This window comes from Limanda limanda, chromosome 17 (genome assembly GCF_963576545.1).
Source record: "Limanda limanda chromosome 17, fLimLim1.1, whole genome shotgun sequence".
Classification (NCBI taxonomy): Eukaryota; Metazoa; Chordata; class Actinopteri; order Pleuronectiformes; family Pleuronectidae; genus Limanda; species Limanda limanda.
In genome coordinates, this window is record NC_083652.1 from 15,466,796 (window position 1) to 15,492,627 (window position 25,832).

At 43.7% G+C, this 25,832-nt stretch overlaps 1 protein-coding gene across 1 annotated transcript in view; it reads right to left on the reverse strand.

The window, feature by feature from the left end:
* The window catches only part of grin2aa (glutamate receptor, ionotropic, N-methyl D-aspartate 2A, a), a 119,285-nt gene that overhangs the window by 41,297 nt on the left and 52,156 nt on the right, over nucleotides 1-25,832 (reverse strand). The window contains exons 2-3 of the mRNA XM_061090178.1: nucleotides 5,927-6,093; nucleotides 1,631-2,059 (exon numbers count right to left, since the gene is read on the reverse strand). Of these exons, the coding sequence (XP_060946161.1) occupies nucleotides 1,631-2,059; nucleotides 5,927-6,093 (596 nt within the window). The remainder of the gene's footprint in view (nucleotides 1-1,630; nucleotides 2,060-5,926; nucleotides 6,094-25,832) is intronic.

The following is a 25,832-nucleotide window of genomic DNA, read 5'->3' on the forward strand; positions in this document are numbered from 1 at the left end:
TTGCTGAACAAAGCCAGTTAGTTTAGTGACTGCTGCGATTCTAACCTCTCCAATCGGGCAGAGTCCCATTTGTTTTGCGGCGACCGCACCAATCTCCCAGGTTTCCTGAACTACCCACACACGGTGCACGGTGCATTTTGTTTCTGCAAAAACCCAAATTAAAATGGATTTAAAGCCAGAGGGAGGTTCAGACCAAAACATCTTCTATACTGATGCAAAGGATCTCAGGAGCCAGAGAAGAAACTGGTGATGTAATGTTGGGACACATGAGCCAAAGGACTTTTGATTTATTGACCAATTACATGAAAACGTATTAGACCAGTTCAAATTGATAGTCCGTCGCTGGAAACTGACCTCAGAGGGAAATGTTAGACTTCCATCTTGAATTCCAAAGCTGATATTTGTTTAGCAGAGGCAATAGATTGGATTAATTCAATCTAAATGATATTATTGTTGTAACACTAATGCCGAGTGCTTGAAATGCACCTGATTCATTATTAATCTCTCACTGTCTCAATGTTTTCCTCTTTCTCTCTGTCGGCTCCTCAGTCTTTTACTCTCAGCCTCTGGTCCTCTGAGATATTGTTATCTGACCGAAGGTATATGAACCTTTGAGAAAATGCTATTTATTCCTTGAGTAGTAAAGCAAATTAACAAGATTTCTTTGTTCCACACTAAATCGACTCCAATTTTATACCACGTATGGTAAACCTACGTTGTTAGCCAAATGACGTGGCAGCTGTTAAATATCGTGGTTCTGTTCTTCTCCATCATTTTCTAGTCTAACCATCCTAATTGTAAAATAAAGCACATTGGAGATGGGAAAACGTTTGAGAATTTTTTGCCTTCAGTGTTTTTGGAAATGCGTTTTGGAATCAAAATGACTCATTTACACTGAAGAATTTCAATTTCACACATCATTATTAAATAAAACGCAAAAAAATGAACAATATTGGGATGTAAACACAGGTTGTGTGTGGCTGTGCTTCCCTCCTCTGCCAGATGGAGAGGCAGACAGAGCTGGCAGGACCTGCAACATCTCCCACCGGCTGCTGGGGAGCCGGGCGCGTGATGAGGGGTGAGAGAGTGAATGAGAGACGGAGGAATAGACGAGGAGAGGAACAGAAGGACTCATCAAGGAGCTCTTCAATTTTGGAGAGCATTCATAGGTAGCTCCCCGCCCCCCCTCCTCTCTCGCCCCGGTCCCAATTCCTCCCTTCCCCTCGTCCTTCACTGCCCAAATCACAAAATTGCTCCTCATCTTCCATTCACATGTTTCCTTCCCTTCCTCCTCCCACACTTCTACACTTCCTCTGCTCTCTTGGCTCCGGCTCTCAATGCTCTGGTCTTTCATCCAGTAATTGTATCGTTCTTCAGTCTCAATCCTTGGAAACGTGGTGGAAGTCTCCAATTACCGAGGACGAGGGTGCAAACAAACACACTCTGGCACACACACATGCACACACACACAAACACAAAATCAATGCCCGTTAATACACCTACCCCCCTATAAAAGCACACAAAACAATTATTACACTGCTATTCATAATTTCTCGTCTTTAAAACGACACATTGCTCACTACCTTTCCCATTAGTTATGGTCACACCCACACACTCCTCCTTTACTTACTTGTGCAGTGCGCTGGGCGGCAGCTTGGACGTCTTCTCCATCGGGCCGTAACAGGAGGTTTTGGCTTCGGGGATGTCGCCGTACTCCTCCAACATGGCTGCCGCTGCCGACGTTATGATCCCTAGGCCGTCGCGGACCCGCGCCTCCAGCGGGTAGTCCCAGTCGTCGTACGACACCGAAATCATCCCCGACGGGAAGTCTTCGGGCGTGATCTCTGGGTTCCCGGTGGTGAGCGACGGCACAATCCAGATGTATCCAAATCCGGTGAGGCCCAGGGAGCGGGCCTCGTCCAGGATGTAGACCGCCTCGTCCTTGGAGCAGTAGAGCAGGACCACTGGAGACTGGACCTTTTTCAGCATGATCTGGGACCGACTGTCTTCCTCCACCGCGTCCAACACGATGATGTTCTGCAGGTCCCACCCCACGAAGCTGAAGCAAGGATAAAGAGGACATGGAGTGAAATGTTAATATTTGACTAATAGACTATTATCTTGGCAGAGGTGCTGACAAGAGCACATAATTATCCATTACAATTAATATCATTGTTAAGTGGGATGTGAATACTAATCGGTGTAAAGTGCTTATTGTCAGGGGAATCACATTATGGCTAAATGGGAATGCAAATGCTAAAGCTGGTCCTGTAGAAAGATGCTCAGCAGCTACAGAACAAACAGAGGCTTGTTAATGTGGGAGGGCCGAAGAAGAGCTTTCATCGACATAGAAGCAGAAACTTTGAGCTTCTGACTCGTCCTTTGAACACATAAAAACCTTCTCACTAATATTGCATCGGCTCAAGCACGTGGCTGAAGAGAGTTTTAATCTGCTTCTGTGGCCAGTTAGCCGGAGTGGGCACACTGTGAGAAAAATAAGTGCTCATTAAGCAGATAAAGCATTCGCAGAGGATATTTGTCATCCGGTGGGACTGACTGTGCTTTTTACACAATGTCCAGAGTGATAATATCCAGCAGCAGCCAGTTTAGCGGACTAAAGAGCAGCGGAGGCAGAGGAAATGGCCGTTATGTTAGTAATTAAAGAACATGAGATGTCATAAACTGGTGGCACGGGGCCTTGGTGGCAGAGCCGCCGGAGTGAGGGACAAAGACGGAGGTGCAGTCATATCAGGAGCAGTTAAACAATCATGTTAAAACCCAACAACAGACAGGGGGTGTAACGGGAGAGGCATCTGGGACTGGTCCGCTTCCTGCTGTCCAAAGTGATACTGGTCTGTGGTCCCACATGACACAACTGCTAAATCGAGACAGTGATACTCAGAGAAAACTGCAGGGACACAACAGTGGTGGTTCAGGAAATGAATTCAGTTAGAAACACAGGTACTAACATGTCACAATAGCCTTTACTCAATTAGCTGACTGGTGAAATACTCTGCTGGGAATGATGGGAGTTCAAACTGTTCAACTCTCCTCGACTCAGTCAGTTTGAACCAGCTTACCACAAACGACAAAGGCTAATCGTGGTTGTATAAATCGTTGAATATTAAATCAACATTGAGGTCACACACTAATTCTAATTTATATGTACATGCGTGTGATATAGTGGAGCCTGATGTGAACTTGCACTTTCGCGCCTCCTAGTTTCCAAATATTAAGAATTATTGTAAGAGGACATATTCCTCTAATCTTATTTAATTAACCGTTTAACAATGTGTTGCCGCTCCAGTATAATTAACAGTGTTTAATCATCACCAGATTCAGACGAGCTGTGGTTTTTTTGACATAAAGAGAAACTGCTAATGGGAACGACCGTCCTCAGCTGGGTTTCTATATATCACAAGTGCCGGCACCAACCTTTAGCAGCGCCTCAACGTCAAGGCACATGTTTCATTCCTTGGACATTTTCAGACAAAAATTATGGCTCGCTGTTCTTTTTTCATTTTCTCTGTGGGGGGAACTAACACATCAGTCAGAATGACCTAATGGTGCAGCACACGGCCGAGCTGCACACACAGAACAAGTCACCTGTCATCTGGGTTCATAGGGAGAACGCTGGGCCTCTCAGGCTTCGTGTCTACACACTGCACGAGAGCGGCGGAGGAAAAACAAAAACACCAGGCCAGAACATGGCTTGCGGTAATTCTGCCTAAATAAAAGTAAACTTGTCCATTCTCCGGGGAAATTTGCAGTGAAAATGGAGAAGATTACAGATGAAATAGAGGAGCGGACTTGGAGAAACGCCTGGAATAGTAACTCTTCATGAAACATACCTACAGGTCTTGTTATCTTCAGTTTTGCTTCCTGCACACAGCTGGTAGTGAAAGGTGATTTTCAGCCTGTGAACTTCATCCTTCCTCTGTTATGGTTGTTTATTCTCAATACAATCTATTTTGTGTGTTGACAGTGTTTCAGGCTGAGTTTTAATCTTTCTGTTGCAGAACAGTTGATTACTTAGTTCATCTATCATGTAATTTCAATTTCAATAGGGCCCGAGCACCTCCGGTGGGAGGCCCTATTGAAATTGAAAGGATTATTCTGAGCGTAGTGAAAGGGCTTTTTGAGAGCTTTCCCATGCTCAAAAACTTTCTAAAGTTTGCAGTAAATTAGAGAGTGGTGGAAATTGACGTATTCTGGAGTAATTTGAAATGGGCGTGGCAAAATAGCTCAACAGCGCCACCTACAGAAAGCCCCCTCAGTTAGCTTTAACCGATCCTCACGAAAATAAAGACAATTGTGTATCATGACGAGACGCACAAGAAAGCCTCTTGGAGCATTATGAAAAACGCAACAGGAAGTCCGCTATTTTGGATTTAGTGGCCATTTTTGCCATATTCCACATTTTTACTTTGATGTACTTGTCGTAGAGCTTTCATCGGATCAACTTAAAATTTAGACGAGTGTCATCACAACAAGATGGAGATCTGAAGTTATCAAAAGATCAACTTTTCACCAGAGCGTGTGACCGTGGCCTGGCGTCAAAGTTTGATTAAACGCCATCAAAACACGGGCGTCTGTATCTCGGACATATTTGGTCCAATCGATTCCAAACTAGACACATAACACAAGAGTCGCGACCCAAAGACATAAACACAGAAATCGTGACTTAAAAGCACAGCGCCCCCTGGTGGCAGCAGGAAATGTCTTGTTTTTTGTACGTCTTACACTTGGAAGTATTTCTCCTCATCCACTTTGCGCAACCATGTCAAACTGTGGCGAATGGGTCTCAAGGGATTGATAATGAAGATATAAGATTACTGTGACTTTTCGTCAAACGCCATATTAATGGCGTGGCATCAAAGTTTATCAACGTGTTCAAGGTTCAATCTCCCTCAAACTACATGTGTGTGTCAACAGCCCCCCCCTGAAAGCTGTCAGATGGGTTTAAGGAATGGGCGTGGCAAAATAACTGACTAGCGCCCCCTAAAGGGCAGCCCCGGCACTATGATTGGCCTACAGCTACGAAAATCGACGGGGACATGTGTCTTTTCATGACAAAGAAATAAGTCTGTTGGATAGATATGCTAGAGTAAACAGGAAGCCCGCCATTTTGGATTTGGTGGCCATTTTGGCCATATTCAGCATATTTACTTTGACATACTTGTCGTAGGGCTTTCATCAGATCAACTTAAAATTAAGATGAGTGTCTTCGAAACAAGATGGAGATCTAAAGTTATTGGAATTTTAACATTTCGTCTTTCCTTGTGACCGTAGCCTGGCGTCAAAGTTTGATTACACGCCAGCGAAACACGAGCTTCTGTATCTCAGGCATATTTGGTTCAATCAAGTCCAAACTAAGCATGTAAGACAAGAGTCGCGACCTGATGACATCTACAAAGACACCATGACTTAAAATCACAGTGCCACCTGCTGGCTACAGGAAGTGAAGCGTTTATCCTTGCCGCAGTGCAAAAAAACCCATGCAACGCGGAGACGAGAGCTTGGTCATTGAACGCTGTCTTTTCCCCAACCGCGACAGACTTGAAACGCGCGTGTGCTCGGGCCCGTTAGTGCTACAACGTAGCCCTAGTTTTTCTTGAAATTGCATTTTATAAAATGCTGTGAAAACTATCCACAGTAAATACTGTGATATATTGGTAATACTCTAAATTTGAATTTACTTTTTACTTTGGTCCATGTCCCATCCACTAACATGGAGGAAACAGGGTTTAGAGCCTATACTGCAGTCAGCCACCTGGTAGCTGTCATGCTGTCCATCTTTAGTACAGCACTTCTTGAGTCAAACTTCTTGTTGGGGACTTTAATACACTTCAATAATAATCAGATATATAGAAATTACAGTGAGACAGTGAGGAAGTGTAGAGCGGTGAAAGGTGACTGATCCTACCTGTTGTCCACGGTCGTTTTCAGGATGTTGATGAACTCCTGGTAGCCGGGGAACTTGGACGTGACGATGGAGAAGATATGCCAGTCGTACTCCTCCATAATGTTCAGCATCAGCAGAGCCTCCTGCTGGATGGAGGCGCCGAACTGGAAGAACGTCGACTTCACATCCTGACAAAGGAGAACAGGAGGCGCAGAGAATTAGTTACACATTCTTTTGCTGCTTAGTTCAAACAGCATCTGAGAAATATCAATCTACCACAGAGCACTTCACATTTGGCGCATCATGAGTATGCAGACTGTCTCTCTCCCTCTGTCACACACACACAGATCCAGAGTAATGAGCATCCCGTGGAAGGAATATATGGATGAGGGGCCTCAGAACAATTCAATTAAGCCCAAATTGGATTGGTGCGGTGCGGGCGGAGCCGCAGAACTCTGTGGGCCTGGTTCTGTGGTTTCATTCACTCTCAGTTATTCATATCCGCTCCATTAAATCGGACTCACAATCATTTGCCTCTTAATTCAGCCACACAGAGACATTGGCTTGGACAGAGCAGACAAGTGCTGCTTCAGGTGGACAAATGAACTCCATTCATTTATGTAGGATGACTTGTTTTAAATGAGTCATTACGGTGCGGCCTATTGGACGAGGTGAGATGAGACCAAAAATAGGGAGAGCGCAAAAAGCATTTAGCATCAAGATGTGCGGAGTCTTCGCTTGTTTATAGCGTGATCTTTTTGTATGTGTGTGTGTTTGTGTGCGTGCGTGTGTGTGTGTGTGTGTGTGTGTGTGTGTGTGTGTGTGTGTGTGTGTGTGTGCGTGCGTGTGTGTGTGTGTGTGTGTGTATGTGTGTGCGTGTTACCTTGAAATGTCAAAGAGTTAACGCATGGCTTATCTTGACACCACTTGTCTTTGGCGCTCTAATTATGATAGACCTGAAGACGTGTGTCTGTGTGTGTGTGTGTGTGTGTGTGTGTGTGTGTGTGTTTGTGTGTGTGTGAACCTGTGTGTACATGTGTGAGGTTGCAACCTGACAACTAGAATAAGGGCGATGAGACACAGAGCAAAAGGTCGGAACTCGAGATAAGAGACAAACGAAGATTCTGCACCAGTGTCACTTTGTCAGATGACACCTGCTCTCGAAAATCAGCAGAAGCACTGACACACACTAACCCTCATGAGTGAACACACACACCACAGACACACACACACGTTTCACTGAAGAGTCTGCGTGGTAACATGTTTCTGCTGTTTTTGTTTGCAGTCTATGGTTTATGATTATGAAGAAATGCACAAGGTTGTGAATGAAATGAATGTTTCAAATTGAGCTGAAAAAAGTTTATGAAACTTTCCAACCAATTCATTTCATTTCAATATATATCTACTAGTTTCTTATTTCACAGCCATTTTGCTGAAGACAGATTTCCACTTCTGAGACTCGGAGTAGGTCTAACAACTGAGTGAGGACGGCATGGGGGGGGGGGGGGAGAATACATACAAGTAGAAAGCCGGGACTGGGAGTAGTGGGGAATGGTATTTGCAGCCGTATCAGTGCGCTGTATGTAATTTCATCTCCACATGCATGACCTGGCATTTCGTCCTCCACTGTGTTGATAGCCTCTGAATAATGTGGCTATTCACTGTTTGCATTATTCCTGTGTGTGTGTGTGTGTGTGTGTGTGTGTGTGTGTGTGTGTGTGTGTGTGTGTGTGTGTGTGTGTGTGTGTAAGTGAGCGAGCGCACATCGTTTTTCCTCCTATATCAAGACTCTAGAGTGCTCTTTAATGGTATTGTATCTGTATGCGAGGTTGGCTGATTCGATACTCAGACTCAAGTGCTCTTCAGAGGCTCCCTCCGCAGCCTTGTTGTGTGTGTTTGTGTGTGTGTGTGTATGTGTGTGTGTTCTAATGGGGAACAAACTGCAGCAATGCCAGAGCACGGGAATGGGGGGGGGCAGGAGGGAGGCCATGCTATAAGACATGTCACTTCCTGTCTTCATCACAGCAGCGCCCGATAATCCCACACTTTGCTCCAATCTCCAGAGCCCATGGACCAGCAAGGGGCCAAAAAGAGCACTGGGCTCCCGGGGGAGGCATCAAATAAGCTGGAGGGAATTATAACTGTGTGTATTTTATTTCCTTTCAGATATTAACTGATGTCTACACCTGCCAACTGTTGAGAAACCAGTTTGCTCACATGTGCAATAATGTTTCCTTGTAATTTATTCCTAATTTTTTGTTCGTTCAGCCTTCTGATGCTAAATATGTGTATTTACCCTATTGCCATATATCCTGCATGCTCCATGTTAGTGGATGGGACATGCACCGAACTAAAAAGTCAGAATATGCATGCAAATAATTTGATATGTGTTATTTGAAGGTATTGTCATCACAGTGTTGTCTGTTCAATTGTTAACTTTTCCAATAAGAATTGATTTAATTGGAGCTCAGACAGACTCATGATTGGTTGATCATCTCCAAATGCAAAAAAAATAAACCTCAGCATTTCCTATCTGGAATATTTTGGCTCTATTTTTGGATAGTGGGAGGAAGCAGAGTTGTCCATCTTCACATTTAGTTTGTAGTGAGGAGGGTAAGTAAGTTCAAAATGAATGAAAAGATGATTTAATTCTTCTGTTTATTCGAAAAATCACAACATTTCTCCTTGTTTCTATTCTACTATGAGAATAAACTGACGCTAAAGGCAACATTAATGCACGATGAATATAGCACAAGCTACTACTGGCTCTGAAGTACTTTGCCAGTATGTTGTGTGTGTTTTGTCTGAAAGGACTCAAGCTCCGGGCAGGAAGCCAAGATTTACCACAGACCAAAACAGAGATCTCCCTTTCACCAAAATATTCCCTCTTTTCTGGTCTCAAATGATTTCTGGGCGCGTGCCGGCGCTCATTTGAGCCGGCCAAGCCCCCGTCTCTTTATTTTCACTGCAGCTCAGCATATCAAACAACAACAGAGCCCAACTGGACTGAAGAGATTTGGAAGAGGCCGGGCTCCATATCCTCATTTTATGCAAGTGCATGATCGCTAACACTACTTAGAGTGAGAACATGGCGATTTAGGCCTCAGTGTGTTCCCTCAAAGCTCGGCTCTTTGGGTTGACCTAACCCGGGATCCTCAGACCAGAGCCGCCTCCGGAGGACAAGACTCTGACGACGAGCTCTGAATAAAAACGTCCCGCTCTTCTACTGAGGGACAAGGACCAAAGTCTGTCCACAGGAACACACACAGAGGAATGTATAAAATCATATCTGTTATATGTCCGTGTACAGCTTCCATTTTTTGAGCGTGTCTGTCTTAATCATATTGATGATGATTGATATTTGACATGTGTCAATCACAGCCCTTTTTTTTAAATATAATTTTTGGAGACAGTTTGGGGATAAATGAGGAAGGGAAAGTCACTTAGTCAGAATGGATATGGTAAATAAATTCTAAAATAGCAGATGGGACGTGTGTGTGTGTGTGTTTGTGTGTGTTCATGTGTGTTTGTGTTTAACAAGGGAAACGCTAAAAGGAAGCAAATTAGTCCGAGAGCGGCAGACAAAAAAAGTTCCATAGAGACATGAAATTAGAGACAAAGAGAGAGGGAATATGGATGCGGGGCAGAGAGAAGAGGAGAAGCGATGGGTAGAGCGGTGAAGAGGAGACCGATGGTGACTAAGAAGCGTGTGATTGTTTCTAATTGGGACGGCTCACAATCCGTGACATCAGAAAACAGCCAATCATATCCTCTCATTTCACCCTTGTCAAGTGTGACATGTCTCTGCTTTCCACTCACACCTCAAGCTCGCGGCAGACACACATACAAACAAAGAAACACACACACACACACACACTAACATGCGCACACAGGCTGTCGTCACATCTCTTCTGCTCCTTGCTCTGTCTGTCATGTTCACAGTCTCCCAACTCTCAAATTTCCCACTCTGCTGCACACACACACACACACACTTACACACACAAAAATACACACTAACACACACATAGACACACACAGGCACACGCACACAGCACCAATGATGCAGATAAACAAACAGGACAGTGTGGCTAAGTTGAGATTGAGGGGAGTTATAAATAGTACTCCTCATATCCTCTGCTGCTGATAGCATCATGCACTGTCTGGTCTGATGACACAAACACATACAGACAAAAAATTTGCTCTCACACAAACACACAAGCGCGCGCACACACATGCACACACTTGGTGAATTGTGGTTCCAGTCAGTGAGGTACACGTTCACAGAGATTAAGGCCTGACCGTCCAAACCTGCATGTATTTGTCATATGTCATATTCACCCTCATATCACTATCTGTTGAATCTGAAAGCTCCGCCATGTCCACTGGAGGAGAAACACTGATACAAAAAAATACAAAAAAATACAAAAAATCCTCGGGGGCCGCTTACTAAATATAAACAGACAGGCCTAAAAATAGCAGCGGCAAAACAAAAGAGAGAGAAATGTCTGTTGTGGACACAAACTGAAAATGCCAAGCGTGCAGCGCTCGCCTTGGAAACCACGTCGAAACAGTGACTGCTGCCAGAAACATGGAAAGATTTAAATAGTCTCGTATGAAGGATAAAATAAGTGATTACTGTGTGAAAGCTATAAAGTGACAGAGGATGGGAAATATTATGTCACCAGGGATAGAATTCGGTATCACCTTGTATGTTTCTACGCATGAAACGTCAAATACAAATTAAAAAGGTATTTATCTAAAATTCCCTTATATCGTTGAGTCCTTGGTGCCAAATAACAAGAGGTGATGACTCAACATGACTAAAGCAGTGAGACGTTAGATGATGGTCGGAGATATTTCTTCTAGATCACGAGTAAAGGTTGAATTCAAACACGAGAGATGAGGATTCTCAGTGAAAAACAGAGCTGGGCCAATGTTTGTTCTCTGCATTCAGGCAGAAATCAACACAGATAAAGAAATGTAGAGTTTTTGGGGGAAACAAACAAACACTAGAGGGGAAACTCCTGAGGCACCAGCTTGTGTATTTCCTCACATGTGCATATAGAAATCTCCCAAAGCATTATTTTTTTATCCTTTTTTACGAAACATAGTGGAGGCTTTATGTTTTTTTGCAGCTTGGCCAGAAAAACATCTCTATAGTATCTCCCTGTGTCTGCAGGGGTTGGATTGGCACAGATACATCCTCAAATAGACGGGTGCCAAACCGATCCGGTGAGTGTAGAGAATATAAACACCAGTTCCAAATGTAAAACATGTTTGTCAGCTTATATGCTGGCACCAACTTGGTTCTACTTCCCCCTGAGTATTTGGTTAAGGAAATAAAGAATTACGGGAGGGCCAATTAGGGAAGTCGAAACTTTGCTGAAGTAAGTGCAGCTTCGAGAAATGAGCCATATTTGTGTTTTTTTTCCCAAGGTTCGTTCCTTGTGTTTGCCAAACAAGCGCGACATCATTAAGCAGAAGATTTCAGTCGGAGGAAGTGATATGATCATCTATTTAGGAAACAGGCTTCAATTAGATATTGTGTGTTATTTACAACGAGAGACTTTTAAATATAGAACTATTGACAGAAGCAATAGACGTGAGAGTCTCATGAGATGAGGAGGAAGACTTAATTTTGAATTTCAGTAGAAGGAAAATGTGCAGCACTGTTTGAAATCAGAATATTTAACTAAATTATATGAAAGTGCGTAAGTCTTCTTGATCCAAAGTCAGTGCAGGTCGCCTGATTTCTGACTCTTACAACACTTAATTTGTAGAAAGAAGAAATCAATCTCTTGATTCACAGTACCAACTTGTGATGTTTAATTCACAGCACTTTCTGAAGACTAATTTAGGCGATTTAATGCAACCTCTGTGGCAAAGACCAATGTGCTGGAACTTAATATTTTACATTTTAACATAATTAAGAGGATAAGACATTCAAAATCATATATGGTGAGATACCGCACTGTTGCATGAGTTGTCTTTGTTTTAATATTTAGTATAATATCTACATTTCTCAGACGTTTCAGGACAAATGTCCAAAACCCACCAGCAGACAAACAGAGTCACAGTCCACCAGCTTCCTGCTGTTCACGTGAAAACCTCATAACCTGGTGATTGTATTTTCTCTCCAGCTGAAGCAGCATATGTTTCTCTGCGGACGGAGAAAACCCTTCTGAGTCTATTGGTTTATGGTCCCCTTTAAAAAACCAGTTTGATAATGGCAGGCTGATGTAACAGAGCCATAACAACGTTACGAGGCCCGAACACAACACGGAGCAGACGACTTCACCTCGGACGTGCGACGACAACTTTAAACAGCTTCAATAAAGTCATGAGGGGACGATGAAAATGTAACGTCAATTAAAAAGCCACCTATTTTGTCTGGCAGTCAGTTTATGTGGCGTTTTATAACTGTATGGTTTTAGTATTTATATAAATGTTCTATTTTATTATACATTGCTTTACTAAAAGGTTAGTGTTGATAATGTACATTTTATTATCTTTCTTTTATTGCTGTCTTGTCTATTGTTGATTGCTTTGGTATATCTGTCTGTAAATGTAACTTAACTCATTTTAATAAATTGAGTTAATACATAAACATCCTGTGTATGTCAATTGCCTGTAAAGCATTTTGGTGTCATCTATTTATCCACGTAATAACAGCACTTAGAGACTCGCACACAAACCCACAACACAATTTAAACAAGTTAAACAGAAAGAGCTTCTCTTCCTTATCTTTTCAATCTCACCACGACCAGAGAGAGAGAGAGAGAAATACGCTTCTACTAACAAAGTAGCTTCAGTTGTGTCTTTTACTTACGGCACATTATGTAATTGTGGAGCGTCCCTGTGTAAATGGGCCTGTCAGTGTGTTATGAAAGTGTGACGCTTATTCGCTCTTCACTGCGTCTTTTAAAACAATAAGCAGATCTTGTGACGGCGCTGGGAAAATGTGTGTGCGTGCGTGTGCCTGTGTGTGTGTGTGTGTGTGTGTGTGGAGAAGGGTTGTCATTAAACTCCTTGGTGTGAACAGAGGAGGGGGGGGGGCATGCATCCTTTGTTTGTGTTGGATTGTGTTGGATAATTACAGGGAAACTGTAGCTTTCTACTGCAATGAAGGCTGCACACGCACAATGGGAGACACACAAACACACACACACACACACACACACACGCACGCACAAAGATTATCAGACGAGGCTGCATTTGACGTCACAGAGGAATATTTTTGTCCATTTCAGATAACACTCCCCGACGGAGAGAGGGACCTAAGTTTATCACACAGGAGCAGTGTTTGTTGGTGTGTGTGTGTGTGTGTGTATGTGTGTGTGTGTGTGTGTGTGTGTGTGTGTGTGTGTGTGTGTGTGTGTGTGTGTGTGTGTGTGTGTGTAGCTGCGTTTCCTCTGTCAGGACTTTTTAACAAGCAGCCGAGCCCCCACGGGGAAACACTGACAAAATAACATCATCCCTCTATCTCCCTCTCTCTCTCTCTCACTCTCCTCCTCCCTCTCTCCATCGTTGTCTCTGTGCGTTTGCCCTCTTCTCCCACTCACTCTCTTCTCTAATAAGTCCAGCATCCTCCTCTCAGTGTCTTCCTTTCTTTTCGTTAACTCTCTATCCAGGGGCCCTGTCTTTTTTCGCCTCCCTCTATCCATCTTGCCCTCTCCCACCCACTCGCCATCTCTTCTAATAAGGCCGATATTCTGCTGCCTTCCTCCGGGAGCCGACCTTACACCTGAGCAGGAACAGCTCTTATCAGTGTTGGGAGTACAACTGAGCAACGTGGCCGACAACAACCTATTAATAAAACAAGCAGCCATGTGGAAATGTGGCTTGATGTCTAAATTGATGCAAAATTTCATTCTGTTTTCGGATTTATTTTATGTTTAATTATTTTTTGTGGAGGTTGGGACTATATTCAGACGTGACAAATGATTCCCCATCCTGAGGGTCAGCCCCACCACATGGAGGCTGAGTTATTAACAAATGCATTTATGCAACACAACGTCACACTTAGTTTCTGGCCCCTGTTTGAACTCGTCACACGTGGTCGCAAACAGTCACGTCACTGTCGTCCTCTGCAGATCTGCTCGTTATTTATCTCGGCATCATTACGACACTGTGCACCCGCCGCTCGCACTTGAAATTGTCGGGGTCACGATCACAGCCTCTGCAGTCATAACACGTTTTTTTTTATTATGAAAATGATCATCACTCCGAATATCCTCAACAGCCATAACCATCATAATTATTCGCTGCGTCGTCGCTGTCACCATTTCTCATTTCATCCCTTTCCCTCTCTCCCAGCTCCTCCATTTACGCCTCCTTCTTTTTCTCCTCTGCTCCCCTTTCAATTCTGGTCTTCCTTCCTTCCTTGTTTTGTATCCTTATCTCCTTCCACTCCCTCGGTGCCTGTTTCTGTCATTTTACTATCAGTCCCACCTCACACTTCAGCAGGCTTTTGAATGAACACGAAAGGGAGAGAGGAAGAGAGAGAGAGAGGGAGACAAAATCCCACTGGATGAGTAAAGGTGCTAATCACAATAAAATAGAATTTTGAATTAGGAGTCGCTGCACAGCCTGATCCTCGACGCGGTGGCGCTTTATTGAATACATAAGCAATATTTCAACATGAAAATCTCTTTGTCAGGATTACTTGTTGGAACATGTTTTCTTTCTAAAGTACTGAATGGAGTAATCCTGTATGGAAGGCACTCCATAGCCTTAAAGTGTTTTATGGACTTGAAGTGCTTAAGATGGGAGTTCAGTGCAAGGTAACAGGATGTAGAGAGATGGCATCAGGACCACGTAATGTAAGGTTTATTAGGAGAGATAATGCAAAGGGAAGAGGCACAAGGTTCACACGTGCATTATTTCTCTCACACACAAACGGCACAATTATCTCACACACACACAAACACACTTATAAATACCTACAGATTGATGTTTGCACACAGACACACACACACGTCCTCTCTACTCGAAAAATAAAAGAGATTTCTAAAGCACGTGCGTGTGTGTATCTGTGCCAGAGGGCTGGTGCATCACGCTGAGTTCGCTCCAAAGACACAAACAACATAATATAAACCTCGGCTCAAACAGAATGTAAGAACACCCACTGACCAGGAAAAAAAAAAACCAAACAAGGAAAATCAAAGGCCTCAAAGGCCCGATTTACACACAACAAAACACCTGGACCCGCGTTGATGGAGTCGTAACGTAGCCGAGCTCACGGGCGGACGTGAGTCAGCACGAGTGCTAGTGGGACATGAGGGGAATTAGGGAGGGATGATGCCACTGCTCATTGCCGGCGGCTGACAGTCATGATGTCGAACACCCTCTGACAGCCGGGATCGCCCTGACGCACACACTTATCCCACTGTTTCTGCTGTAACTATATGAAAAATATATATTTGACGCTTACTCTCACTCTCGTTTAATATGTGTCACGTCCTGACAATATTTCTTGGCGCCGATCAGAGTCTTTTAATCTTTTAGTCAGTATCTGACAAAGTCCAATCCCGCATCATTTACATTAGGATCATAAGCCTCTGACACACTGAGTTAACAGAGCTGTAAACTAGTAAATCTCACAAACATTATTTTCAAGACAAGTTGTTCCAAATATTAAAGCTCTTGGTTCAAAAGTATGAATTCTGTATGGTTACTGTTAATATAAGATATCAATGAGAGTTCATTTTGGAGAATGGCGTCCGTGACGGTGATGTGACTGTAGCTGAACGACATGTCTCCACTTCCTCCTACTGGGGTGAGATGAAATATCCTGGATAAGGACACTGCCATCTTGCACCATTGGAGCCACTATCTGCACTCCACCAATCACGAGTCGGCCTCAACTGTCAATAATGATGTTTAACCGAGATTTACAGCATCAAAAAACGAATTTAATACCAAACTTAATGGATAAATTACAAATGAAGATGCATCAGGGTAATAGGAACTATTTAAAATGGCAGAAACCATTATTTGATGGGTCCATGTCCCATCCCCGAACATAGAGGAGGAGGGACTTATAACTATATAACACTGAGCACCAGGTAATAATTGAAAAGCTGCAGCTGAATGATTTTGACACTGAACTTTTAATTCTAATGATAATCAGAGTGTGAGTCTAGTAAAGCTGTTCACCCTTCATCCTCCTCATCGCTGTGGGGAATCATTATTATCTTCCTGTCACGTTTTTCAGGGACTACATTAGAGTGAGGGAGTTTCATCTGTTAGTTACAAGCCGAACAAAAAGAGAAGACAGCGCCGACAGGGAGACGACCACGGGATCATTAACCGAGGAACAATATGGAGGCACTTAGCTGCAGCAAATATTTAGATGTTGAAGCGTTTGTTCCAAATTAAAAGATGAGGTGACATATTTTATGAATTAAATTTTCTTTGTGATAACACCACCCCCTTCTTTGTTTAAGGATGCCAATTATACAGCATTAATGTCACAGATTTTATGTATTAAATGTTATAGTTAGACAAAATCTGTGTCAAGAGTTCTTACCCTTGTATCTGGGCCGCTACAGTCGATATGTGTAATGTTTGAGAACGTTTTTGTAACCCCACATTCAACAGAGGATATAAGGTAAGTTATATAAGCTTTATAAGATGAGAGGATCAATACCTCTCTCATATTTGCTTATTCAATACAATTCTACAGCCAGAACATGGAGAGGTAAGTTAGACTAAGAATCACCAGGATGTGAAAATAACATTTGTCTAATAATTGTAGAGGTCAAAAATAGATTTTATGTACTGTCCACATTAACTTTATTTAGCTTTAATTGTGCAGAATTTTCTACAGTTGTCTTCATTTGAATCAGCAGGTAGAAGGTTAGTCACACACAATACACGCCTTCATATTACCCGCTCCTCCTCTGACATACAACTATGAGAGGTCAAATCAATACTGTGTAATGTGCTGATAGTTTCCCCCACAGAGATGCATCCGTCAGCGGTTGTAGTCATCACTAAGTACGCTGGCCAGTGATTCATCGCCACTGCCACCGACGGACCGACACCGAGAGACCTACTTTGAAGCGGATGAAACAAAGTGGGGCAGGCGGGAGCGATGGATGGATCGAGTGGCAGGAAGACGGATGAGGGGAAGGCAAGGGGTGATGTCAGAGAGCGAGAGTGGGGGAAAAGAGTGGGAGGAAGGGACGAAGAGAAGGAGGTGAGATCCGGCCATAAAGCGGAGGAGAAAGCCAAGATGGATGGAACGTGTTGAAGGAGGAGTTCCAGCATGTTGGGGGAACAGGCTTGTTTTTCCTTTTCAAGTGTGTGGAGAAGATTTGTTTCTTGATATCAATAAACTGTCTGGTCCTGTAGATTTAAAGTTTATTCTGAGGTTGCATAACGGAGGATTGAGCCACGCCCCTTTCCTGGACTTTGTGGTGCACCATCAGAGGATCTCACCCTGACAAGAGAACAATTGATCAGCTCGACTCAGCACGAAGACTCATTCTCTTGACTTGGAAGGTTGATCTAGAGCTTACAGGATTTGATTTTACAAACCATGTCCCGTCTCGAACATGACATTGATCTCAATCCCAGCAAATCAGCATGTTGCCAAAGGCAGCGACTGGTTCCTTTGAAGGCACAGTGGGCTTTGATAGAATCTGCTCACATCCACTAACACGCACTCATCATTAACAGAAAGGAACCAGTTGAGAGTAAGACCAAGATGAAACCAGTTGAGTCATGTGGATAACATGCAACATGCTATTTATTGTGCAATATAAGTGCTACGCCCGAAAACCCGTCATCATAACCAAGCTTTTCCTTTTGATTGGCTGCCAGCAAAGCCTGAGGAGCAATTGGCTGCATTTCACTGGCCAAGCAGGCCGAAAGCTCCCCTGGGAGGAGTCCATCAGATAATATCTGTTAACAACACGCACACACACACACACACACACAGACGGCCAGAGGGGAACTCCCTAATGCTTAATGTACCTTTTGCTATCACAGATGGGTCACTTAACATTTCTGGGCACAAGAGTGATGGAGAGAGAGGGAGGGACAAAAAAAAGTGGAGTGGAAAAGATTGGAGGAGAAGGAGGAGGAGGAGGAGAGGGGAAGCAGGGAAGGAGCGGAGGATTACATAAAGTGAGATAAGGAGAAATAAAGGAAGTGGGAGAGTGGAGGACAAAAAGAAGTTCAGCGGCATTTCGGCTCAGACAGTGGCTGGAGAAAGTATTTCTAGATCCACTGTACATGTAATAAAAAATGATCAGAGCAAAAAGGAGATTAGAAACTTCAGTCATATTAAAAACACATCTTCATCATCACAGCGTCTGTGACCGAGTGTCACCTGTAGTTTGTCTGACTCAGCACCTTCATCCAGCATCAGAGGACGTGGATGAGAGTGAGTCGTTTGATTGGGTTTAATCAGCTTATTGAATCACTCATGTACTTCATCCCCACAAGTGGCCAGTAGAGCAATTCACGTCACATGGTTTGAATAGGAAGAAAAGAGTGATGTGCCACTGCTTCTGCATAAATGGACGAATTAAAACCAGGAGCAATTTAATTTAATTGAAGTGCGAACCGTCATGTCGTCGACGGTGACGACAAACAAGGATGAGTCACCGGTGACGCCGGTGAGATGCTGACAAACATCTGGGCGGATCGGGGTCGTCCTCACGTGGCCTCGCTGTGGCGTCTCGTGTAGGGACAGAGGAGAGTAATACCATCTGACGCCAGTCGTGAGTGAGGAGGAGCATCTGTGGATCAGCGCTCACACAACAGAGGGAGAGAGACTCAACTGGGTCACAAACACGTTCGTACCGAGAGGTTGGAGCGTCGCCCCTTTTAAAGCAGAGAGCACTAGTGAGGTTTTTTGGGGAAAACTCAATGAGAGGGATTTGGTGTTACCCAGCATTTTAATTTTTGGTAGTTACAGAGGTGCAGTGAAGGGAAACAACATCGTAACCATTACAGGTGCTTTTTATCACTGAAAGTCAAACTAAGGAGATTCCTGAGAAGAGAGGAGAGGAGAAAAGAGGAGAGGAGACCAGAGGAGAGGAGGAGAGGAGACAAAGTTACTGACCCACTTTGTGGCTTTCAAAGTTTCAAATCCTCTTTAAAGAGAGAGAGAGAGAGTAGTGGCCAAGAATTTAGCAAGACATGGACTCACACACACACGTAAGACACCTACAGTACATGCATGCAGAAACACAGAAACACACACACACAATCACAGGTCCGTGAGTGATGAAGGGCTCTTTTTATTTAGCACCAAATTAGCGCTTTATATCATCTAATAATGGCAGCAATGAACCACACACAAACAAACACACAAATACACACGCACACATACACGCCCGTACGCACACAGATCCGGTTTGTTAGTTTTCTCATTTGGTCTATTTTGGTCCTAAAAACCACTCTTTCTTCTTCCTCCTCTCTCTGATCTTCCCTCCATTGTCTTTCTCTTTTATCTTTGCTTTTCATTTTCCTCATCTTCTCTCCTCTTTCCATCGTACTCCCGTTTTGGGGCATCTCCCACCTCTCCTCCCTCCCTCCCTCCTCTCTCCGTCAGAGCATTTTGCCGCTGATAGGATCAGCGTGTGATTGGCTGAGCCAGATAAGAGATAAGACTGTGATTTGTTTAGGGAGCTTTTCTCTTCTCATCACACCCTGTGGACTGCAGTGATGCTAATGAACATGCGTACACATGTATACAAAGAGACGCACAAACATCGGCACATGAGAGAAGAGGAGGGAGGATGGAAGAAAGAGAGAAAGAGAGGAGAGAGACAAGAAGAAAGAGAGAGAGAGAGAGAGAGAGAGAGAGACAGAGAGAAAGAGGAGAGAGAGAGAGAGAGAGACAAAGGGACACATATACAAAAAGAAATAGAGAAAAAAATAAAGAGAGAGAGAGAAAAGGGAAAGAGACAAATCAAGAGAAGAAGAGAGACAGAAAGAGAGATGAGAAGAAGGAGAGAGCCAAAGAGATAGAGGAAGCGAGATAGTAGGAAAGAGAGGAAGAGAGACAGACAGAAAGAGAGACAAAGAGAGAGACTAAGAGAGACAAGAAGAAAGAGAAAAAGACAGACAAAGGAAAAGAGGCTGAAAGAAAGAAGGGAAGAAAGAAATAACTATGGTGAGAAAAACAGTCGCCCTAATTTGCAAATCAAAGACATTATGAGTCACATATTTATAGCCAAATCAGCCAAAGGGGAAATGATCTCTCTCTCTCTCATTCCATCTCTTGCTTCTGCTTCTCTTTCATTTTCCTCTTTGAATGTCTCTGCACCGTGTTGCTCGTTTGTAAACAACGTTATTCTTAAAAGGAAAAACACGACCGGCCCTTAAACTTTCACTTTTATCTTCCCTGCAGGTGATATCGAGTGTTTTTCAGAATTCCACGGTATCAGATGTAAGAGGCGTCATCCCAATCAGACGGGAAGTGGAGGGTGGTTTACTCGTGCTGCCGGGCAGATGCCAGCGAGGATCACGTCTTATTTAAACAAACCAATACATTCAGGACCTTTGTCTTTAAAAATAAGCTTAATGTGTATTTAAGTGCAGTAATTAACACCGCAGAGAAATTCTTGAGATGTGAAGCCGAAAGGGGAAGCAACAGGTTTTCTTTTGTTAGATACAAGGTTTATATTGGACATTGGAGAATCCATTTTATATACATTGCTCTATAGTGCCATGTTATTGTGGAGGGAGGCTATAAAAAGACGATTATCTTCATGATCGCCAACTGTAAACATACAGTCCATACCTGTCTAAACCTCTGTGTGTGTCTGTGTGTGTCTGTGTGTGTGTGTGTGAGAGGTGAAAGACAGCTTGCATTTCCCTCCAGGGCTATTGCCATTATAGGTCAGCAACACAGATGCACACAAACACACACACACAGTCACACACTCATTAAATTGTGCACATTTCTGCCAATTATAAATCAAAAAGCCAATGCTTCAATTTTGACATGACTGCAAACAGGTCACATGTGCACATCTATTCCCCCCCCCCGATGTCTGGAGGCTGAACACTCCACACATGCAATCATGTCTCGAAATGTCTCTGCGTGCAATGAGGGATGAGGCTGACATGCGAGAGAAAGAATATCCACGCCACATAGATGATGTTTCTGCTCCAGATTAAATTCATGCAGAGAATAAAATAATAATAAACTAATGATTTAAATAATGACCAATAAAGATACAATTCCACAGGGTTCTTTGTAGGTTTGACGGCCAAACAAGGCAGATCAGCATGTTCTTGAAATGAGTTCTCGTCGAAGGGAAAACACAAAACCAAAGAAAGAGTGGTCCCACACTGGAGCTCTGCAGAACCAACAATAATGTCTGCTGAAGATTCCCAATCTCGAATTGTGTTCAATGTACGACATGAGTTTACATGTTCTACCTGCGTGAGGTTTCTCATCACACGACGTCAAAACACATGCAGTTTAGATTGATTCTTTCTTCTAAATTGTTTGTATGTGCGACCCTGCATTTGAATACTCTACGTCAGCTCTGTGATAGGCTGTTCAGAGTGCACAATGTCTACTTGGATTGGCTCCAGATCCCTGTGCAATTATCAAAAAGAATAAGCGGTAGCTAATGGAATTGGGGCGAACTGATGTATTGCCAGTTACAGTTCACATTTCTCGAAATTTCTGAATAGCCCCCGAGGAAAAGCAGATACCTAATCTATATCCTCAGATGGACTGGTGCTGCCAGTTAACAAATATATGTTGGTGGAGCTTTATACTGAAATCCAGGCTAGAGGACTGGGTGAAGGGAAATTGTGGAAAGGGCAATGGAACCTGCAGCTCAGTCTATTGCTGAAAATTGAGGTTGAAGTGCACGGCCTTCACTGAGGTCCGCGCACGGCTTCTGTTTTGGCCGTGGACATGTCTCACCAGGAGGAGCTGAGTGGTGTGTTGTTTACACTGTCTGATTAGATTTGTCATTGAGAGAATAAAAATCCCCCATGTTTGTGGACGGCGCCATCCCCGGCGCTGACAGCAGGGCGGACACCAACTGTGACCTCTCCGCTCCCTTTGGAAAACATCAGAGCGTCGCTTCCATTTTCCAAGCAGCGGTCTCTCTCTGAGAACACGCTGCACCGACAGTTCTCAATTTCAAACGCTAAGCTGTCCTCTCTCTTTTAGAAAATACGGGAAGGAAAATAGACTGTCTGTCCTGCTTTGCCAATAAAGTGAAATTGTTTTTTGAAGATGCTTTCAACAAAAGCCCTGGAAAGTCCCCACCAGTGTAAATAAATGTGGATTCTGAAGCAACAACAAGCTACTGGAGGGGCGAAGCCCACCCAACTGATCAATGGGGTGTTAAAAACCCAGTCACACAAATAATAATTGATTCCTGACTGTTCATGTGTGTCCGTGCCCGTCTTTGTCAATTGTAATTTCTCTCCCTCTCTCCCCTCTCGCTTTGCCCCTTCCCCTTTTTTCACTCTCCTTCTTTGGTACAGTCTTTATCCTATTACAGCCTCCTTGCATCCGTGGATTATTTCCCGTGGTCGACACAATGAAAACTGGCAGGGTACATTACTTAGGATCCCACTCCTCACCAAACCTTTCCAGCTCCCCCTCCCTACCTGCCTGCCCCATCTCTACCTTTCAACAAGGAATACATCCTTTTTCATCACATTATTTCTTTCCTCCATTACGGTGAGTTTGTCTTGCTCCATTCTTTTCCCTTCCTTCGTTGCTTTTCCGTGCACTTGCGCTTCCTTTCTGTTCTGCAGCGTGCACCTGTCAGCCGAAGACCGATTAATGCCAACTATTTATCTGTCTGCTCACCTACAGCTGTCGGCTGATGTCAAACACCTTGTGCTGCTTTTCTCGTTGCTGCCAAAACTAAGGATTAAGAACAAGCAATGACGAATACTTTTCATTTCAGTCAGTAAAACCAGTCCTATTTTCAGAGATAGGCAAAGCAACAAATTCACACTTAGGAACATGGCCGGAGACGGGCAGTCGGAATATAAGAGAGCAACTGCTGCTGAAGGTGACCATAAATAGTCTTGGTTGTCCCTACCTGCGAGTACATCCCGCTACCAGTAGCAGAATTCTGGCCTTGTCATCATGACAAAGGGCACACACAAAACACACGGGTAAGGTTCTGAAAAGGTCACGGACCGAAACAATATTGACTATCTGTTACACACTGGAGACAAACAGAATTCTGCTGGTTCGGTTTCGTCAACCCATCCATCCTGCCCATATCCACCTATCCAGATATCGACTATTCTCGCGTCGTCCACCTTTGAAATGAAGGTGGAAGCTTCTCAAAGACATAAAAACTGTATATTGGAAACTGTAGAGCCACTGAAGCATGTGATGAAAAGTTCTGTCACTTTTTATATATTACTCATCAATTTAATTGTTGTGTTTTCTGGTTGAATCAATTATTTAAAGTCAGCAAGCAAAAAGTTATTTATACATTTCAGTCATTACAGTTTTATGTGTGAACTGATTTCTCACAGACAAATTATTCCCTTAATTCAATTCTATGTCAGCAATATTATCGCCTTTTTAAATTGTAGCTATTGTTTGCCTGCAGAAATAAATAAAGGAATTATCTAGAATCAGATATTGAAGTTTTGGATTTCTTTGATTTTCTTTTACAGGTTCACTCGAGCTGCAGATTGATGTGTTTGGATGGACAGTATTTCCCAGGCTGGTCTTTCTCTCTATTTCTCTGTCAGGTGCCGGAGGAAGCTTGGCAGAGGCCCAGAGCGCCGCTGATGGGAGGGGCTGTGAATAAAGCAGAGCTTTTATCTGACCAGCGTGGGGACCCGATGGCCGACTGGAACGCTCCCAGGGAGACAGAGAGAGCTGATCTCTTTATCTCACCGTTCTGTATCCTATTAGAGTATCACCTTCCATCACACCCTCCATTCAAAGGATGAGGACAGCTTTCACTAAGCTGCACGCTCCCTCTTGCCCTCTCTTTACCTTGCTAACCACCACCCGCTCCATTCCCAGCCCTGCCCTCCCTTCCCTCCCTTCCCTCTCTCCCCTCCCTTCTCTCCCCATCCCATCAATCATTCCCACACACTTTTGCTACTTTCTCTCGCTTTCTGTGATGATACATCCTCCTGACCTAACAGCAAAGCATCTTCTGGGAACATCACTCTATTACAAAACGATTCACATGGCCGTCTTCTAATCTGGTTACGCTGTACAAGAAAACATACAAAAAGGATGTGTGGTGGTTTGGGCACAGATTTGATTTGTTACCTCCACCAAGAATCTGTTAGTTAGCAGCATTTCACCAAATCTACTGGATTACCACAAAACTTGGTGGAAGGATGTGAGTCAGGAACCCATCCAATGTTTGCCGTGGATCCAGATCAAGGGATCTTTAACATTTTTTTTTTTTTTTTACATTTGCATTGATTCCTCAGGGAATGTTTTGTGGATCTTGATGAAAGGAACACATTAAAGAGGTTGATATCAATGAGTGTGGTGCAGATGCAAATAAAAATCTGCATCTAGTGGATTTAATTGTAGGTTTTTTGAGGGAGTGTTGGCTTTTTTCAGCCACTGATTGGCAACAACTAGGCAAGAAACCTGTAGGAAACCCTTCAGGAAACCTAAGTAACGTAATGTGGTTTAGGTATAAGGCTTATTTTAATCCAAGTTAACTGTCAGGCCTTGCAGGAGGAATGTGCTCTAGTTTGTGCAATTCTACAGTGAGAATAGAAAGTACTAGAGTCAGGGTAACAAGGAAAGAGGGAATCAATTGCAGTTTCTATTGTCAAAGTTATTTATTCACCAATACATCCACCTTGACTTCCTCCTTAAGTGGTTTTGCAATGTTGTAACATAAACCTGCTACATCTGCCTCTGCCTCCGGGAGGCGACTGACACAAAACATGAGGCCACAAAAGATCCTTGTCGGGTAAAAGTAAAACATACGTCATCATCAAAGCCGTTGACCAGTGCTGTCATTTTTCTGATAAGGAAACTCTGAGCTGCTGAGTGGAGAAGTGCTGAGGCGGCACCGGGTCTAATTTCTGAAGCCGACAAAGAACTGATATCCAAAAGGCAGCGGTGGAGGAGGTGAGGGAGAGGGGGGGGGGGGGGGGGAGAGAAAGTTGACGATGCCTGGAATTGCCAAGAATCGATAAGGGTTGGACCGACGACTGTAGAACAACTCAGCTGGTAAATTCCAGTGCACACAAACACACACAGATATGACTCTGCGGGCACGAATCAAGCACTATCAGTGTGTGTGTGTGTGTGTGTGTGTGTGTGTGTGTGTTTGTGTGTGTGAAGCGTCCAGATTGACACCATTATGTCTTCTCTCCCACCCTCCACTCCATAAGCCAATTCACCCTCATCACTCCGCTATTAAGCAGCTTTGCACCGGTGCAGCTCCGACTGTAGCTGTGGGAAACGTGAGAGAGTCTCAGTGTTTGTGTGAGCAGGAGACGGGGGGGCGGGAATGAGGGAGGGAGACGCTTTTGCCTCTAAAAAAAAAACGGCCTTCACAGCCTCTTTCCGTTCACTCCATCCTCCACAATGGGTTTGTGCCACTGTAATCTGTTGGGGAGACCCAGGCCTGAACCTTGAATAACACTAAAACAACAGGATGAACTCCATTTCAGGCCGAGGCACAATGGTTTATTGTGATTTAAATGAATTGCCAAATGCCGTTTCTTTACTACAGGGGGTTTGAATCACAATGGAGTGACAAATGGCCTTTTCAGTCACAGTTTATTGTGAGGAACAATGTGCAGAGCCGATATGATTATGGTGCAATTATTTCATTATCTCTTCTGTTTTATAATTCGCCTATAAATGGAGGAATTTTAGTCTGTTTGTTTAATTTTTTGGGGGGGATTCATGCCGATCAAATTCAATTATCTTACGCCTGTAATGTTGAGGCTTGAACCAAGCGCTGCGTCA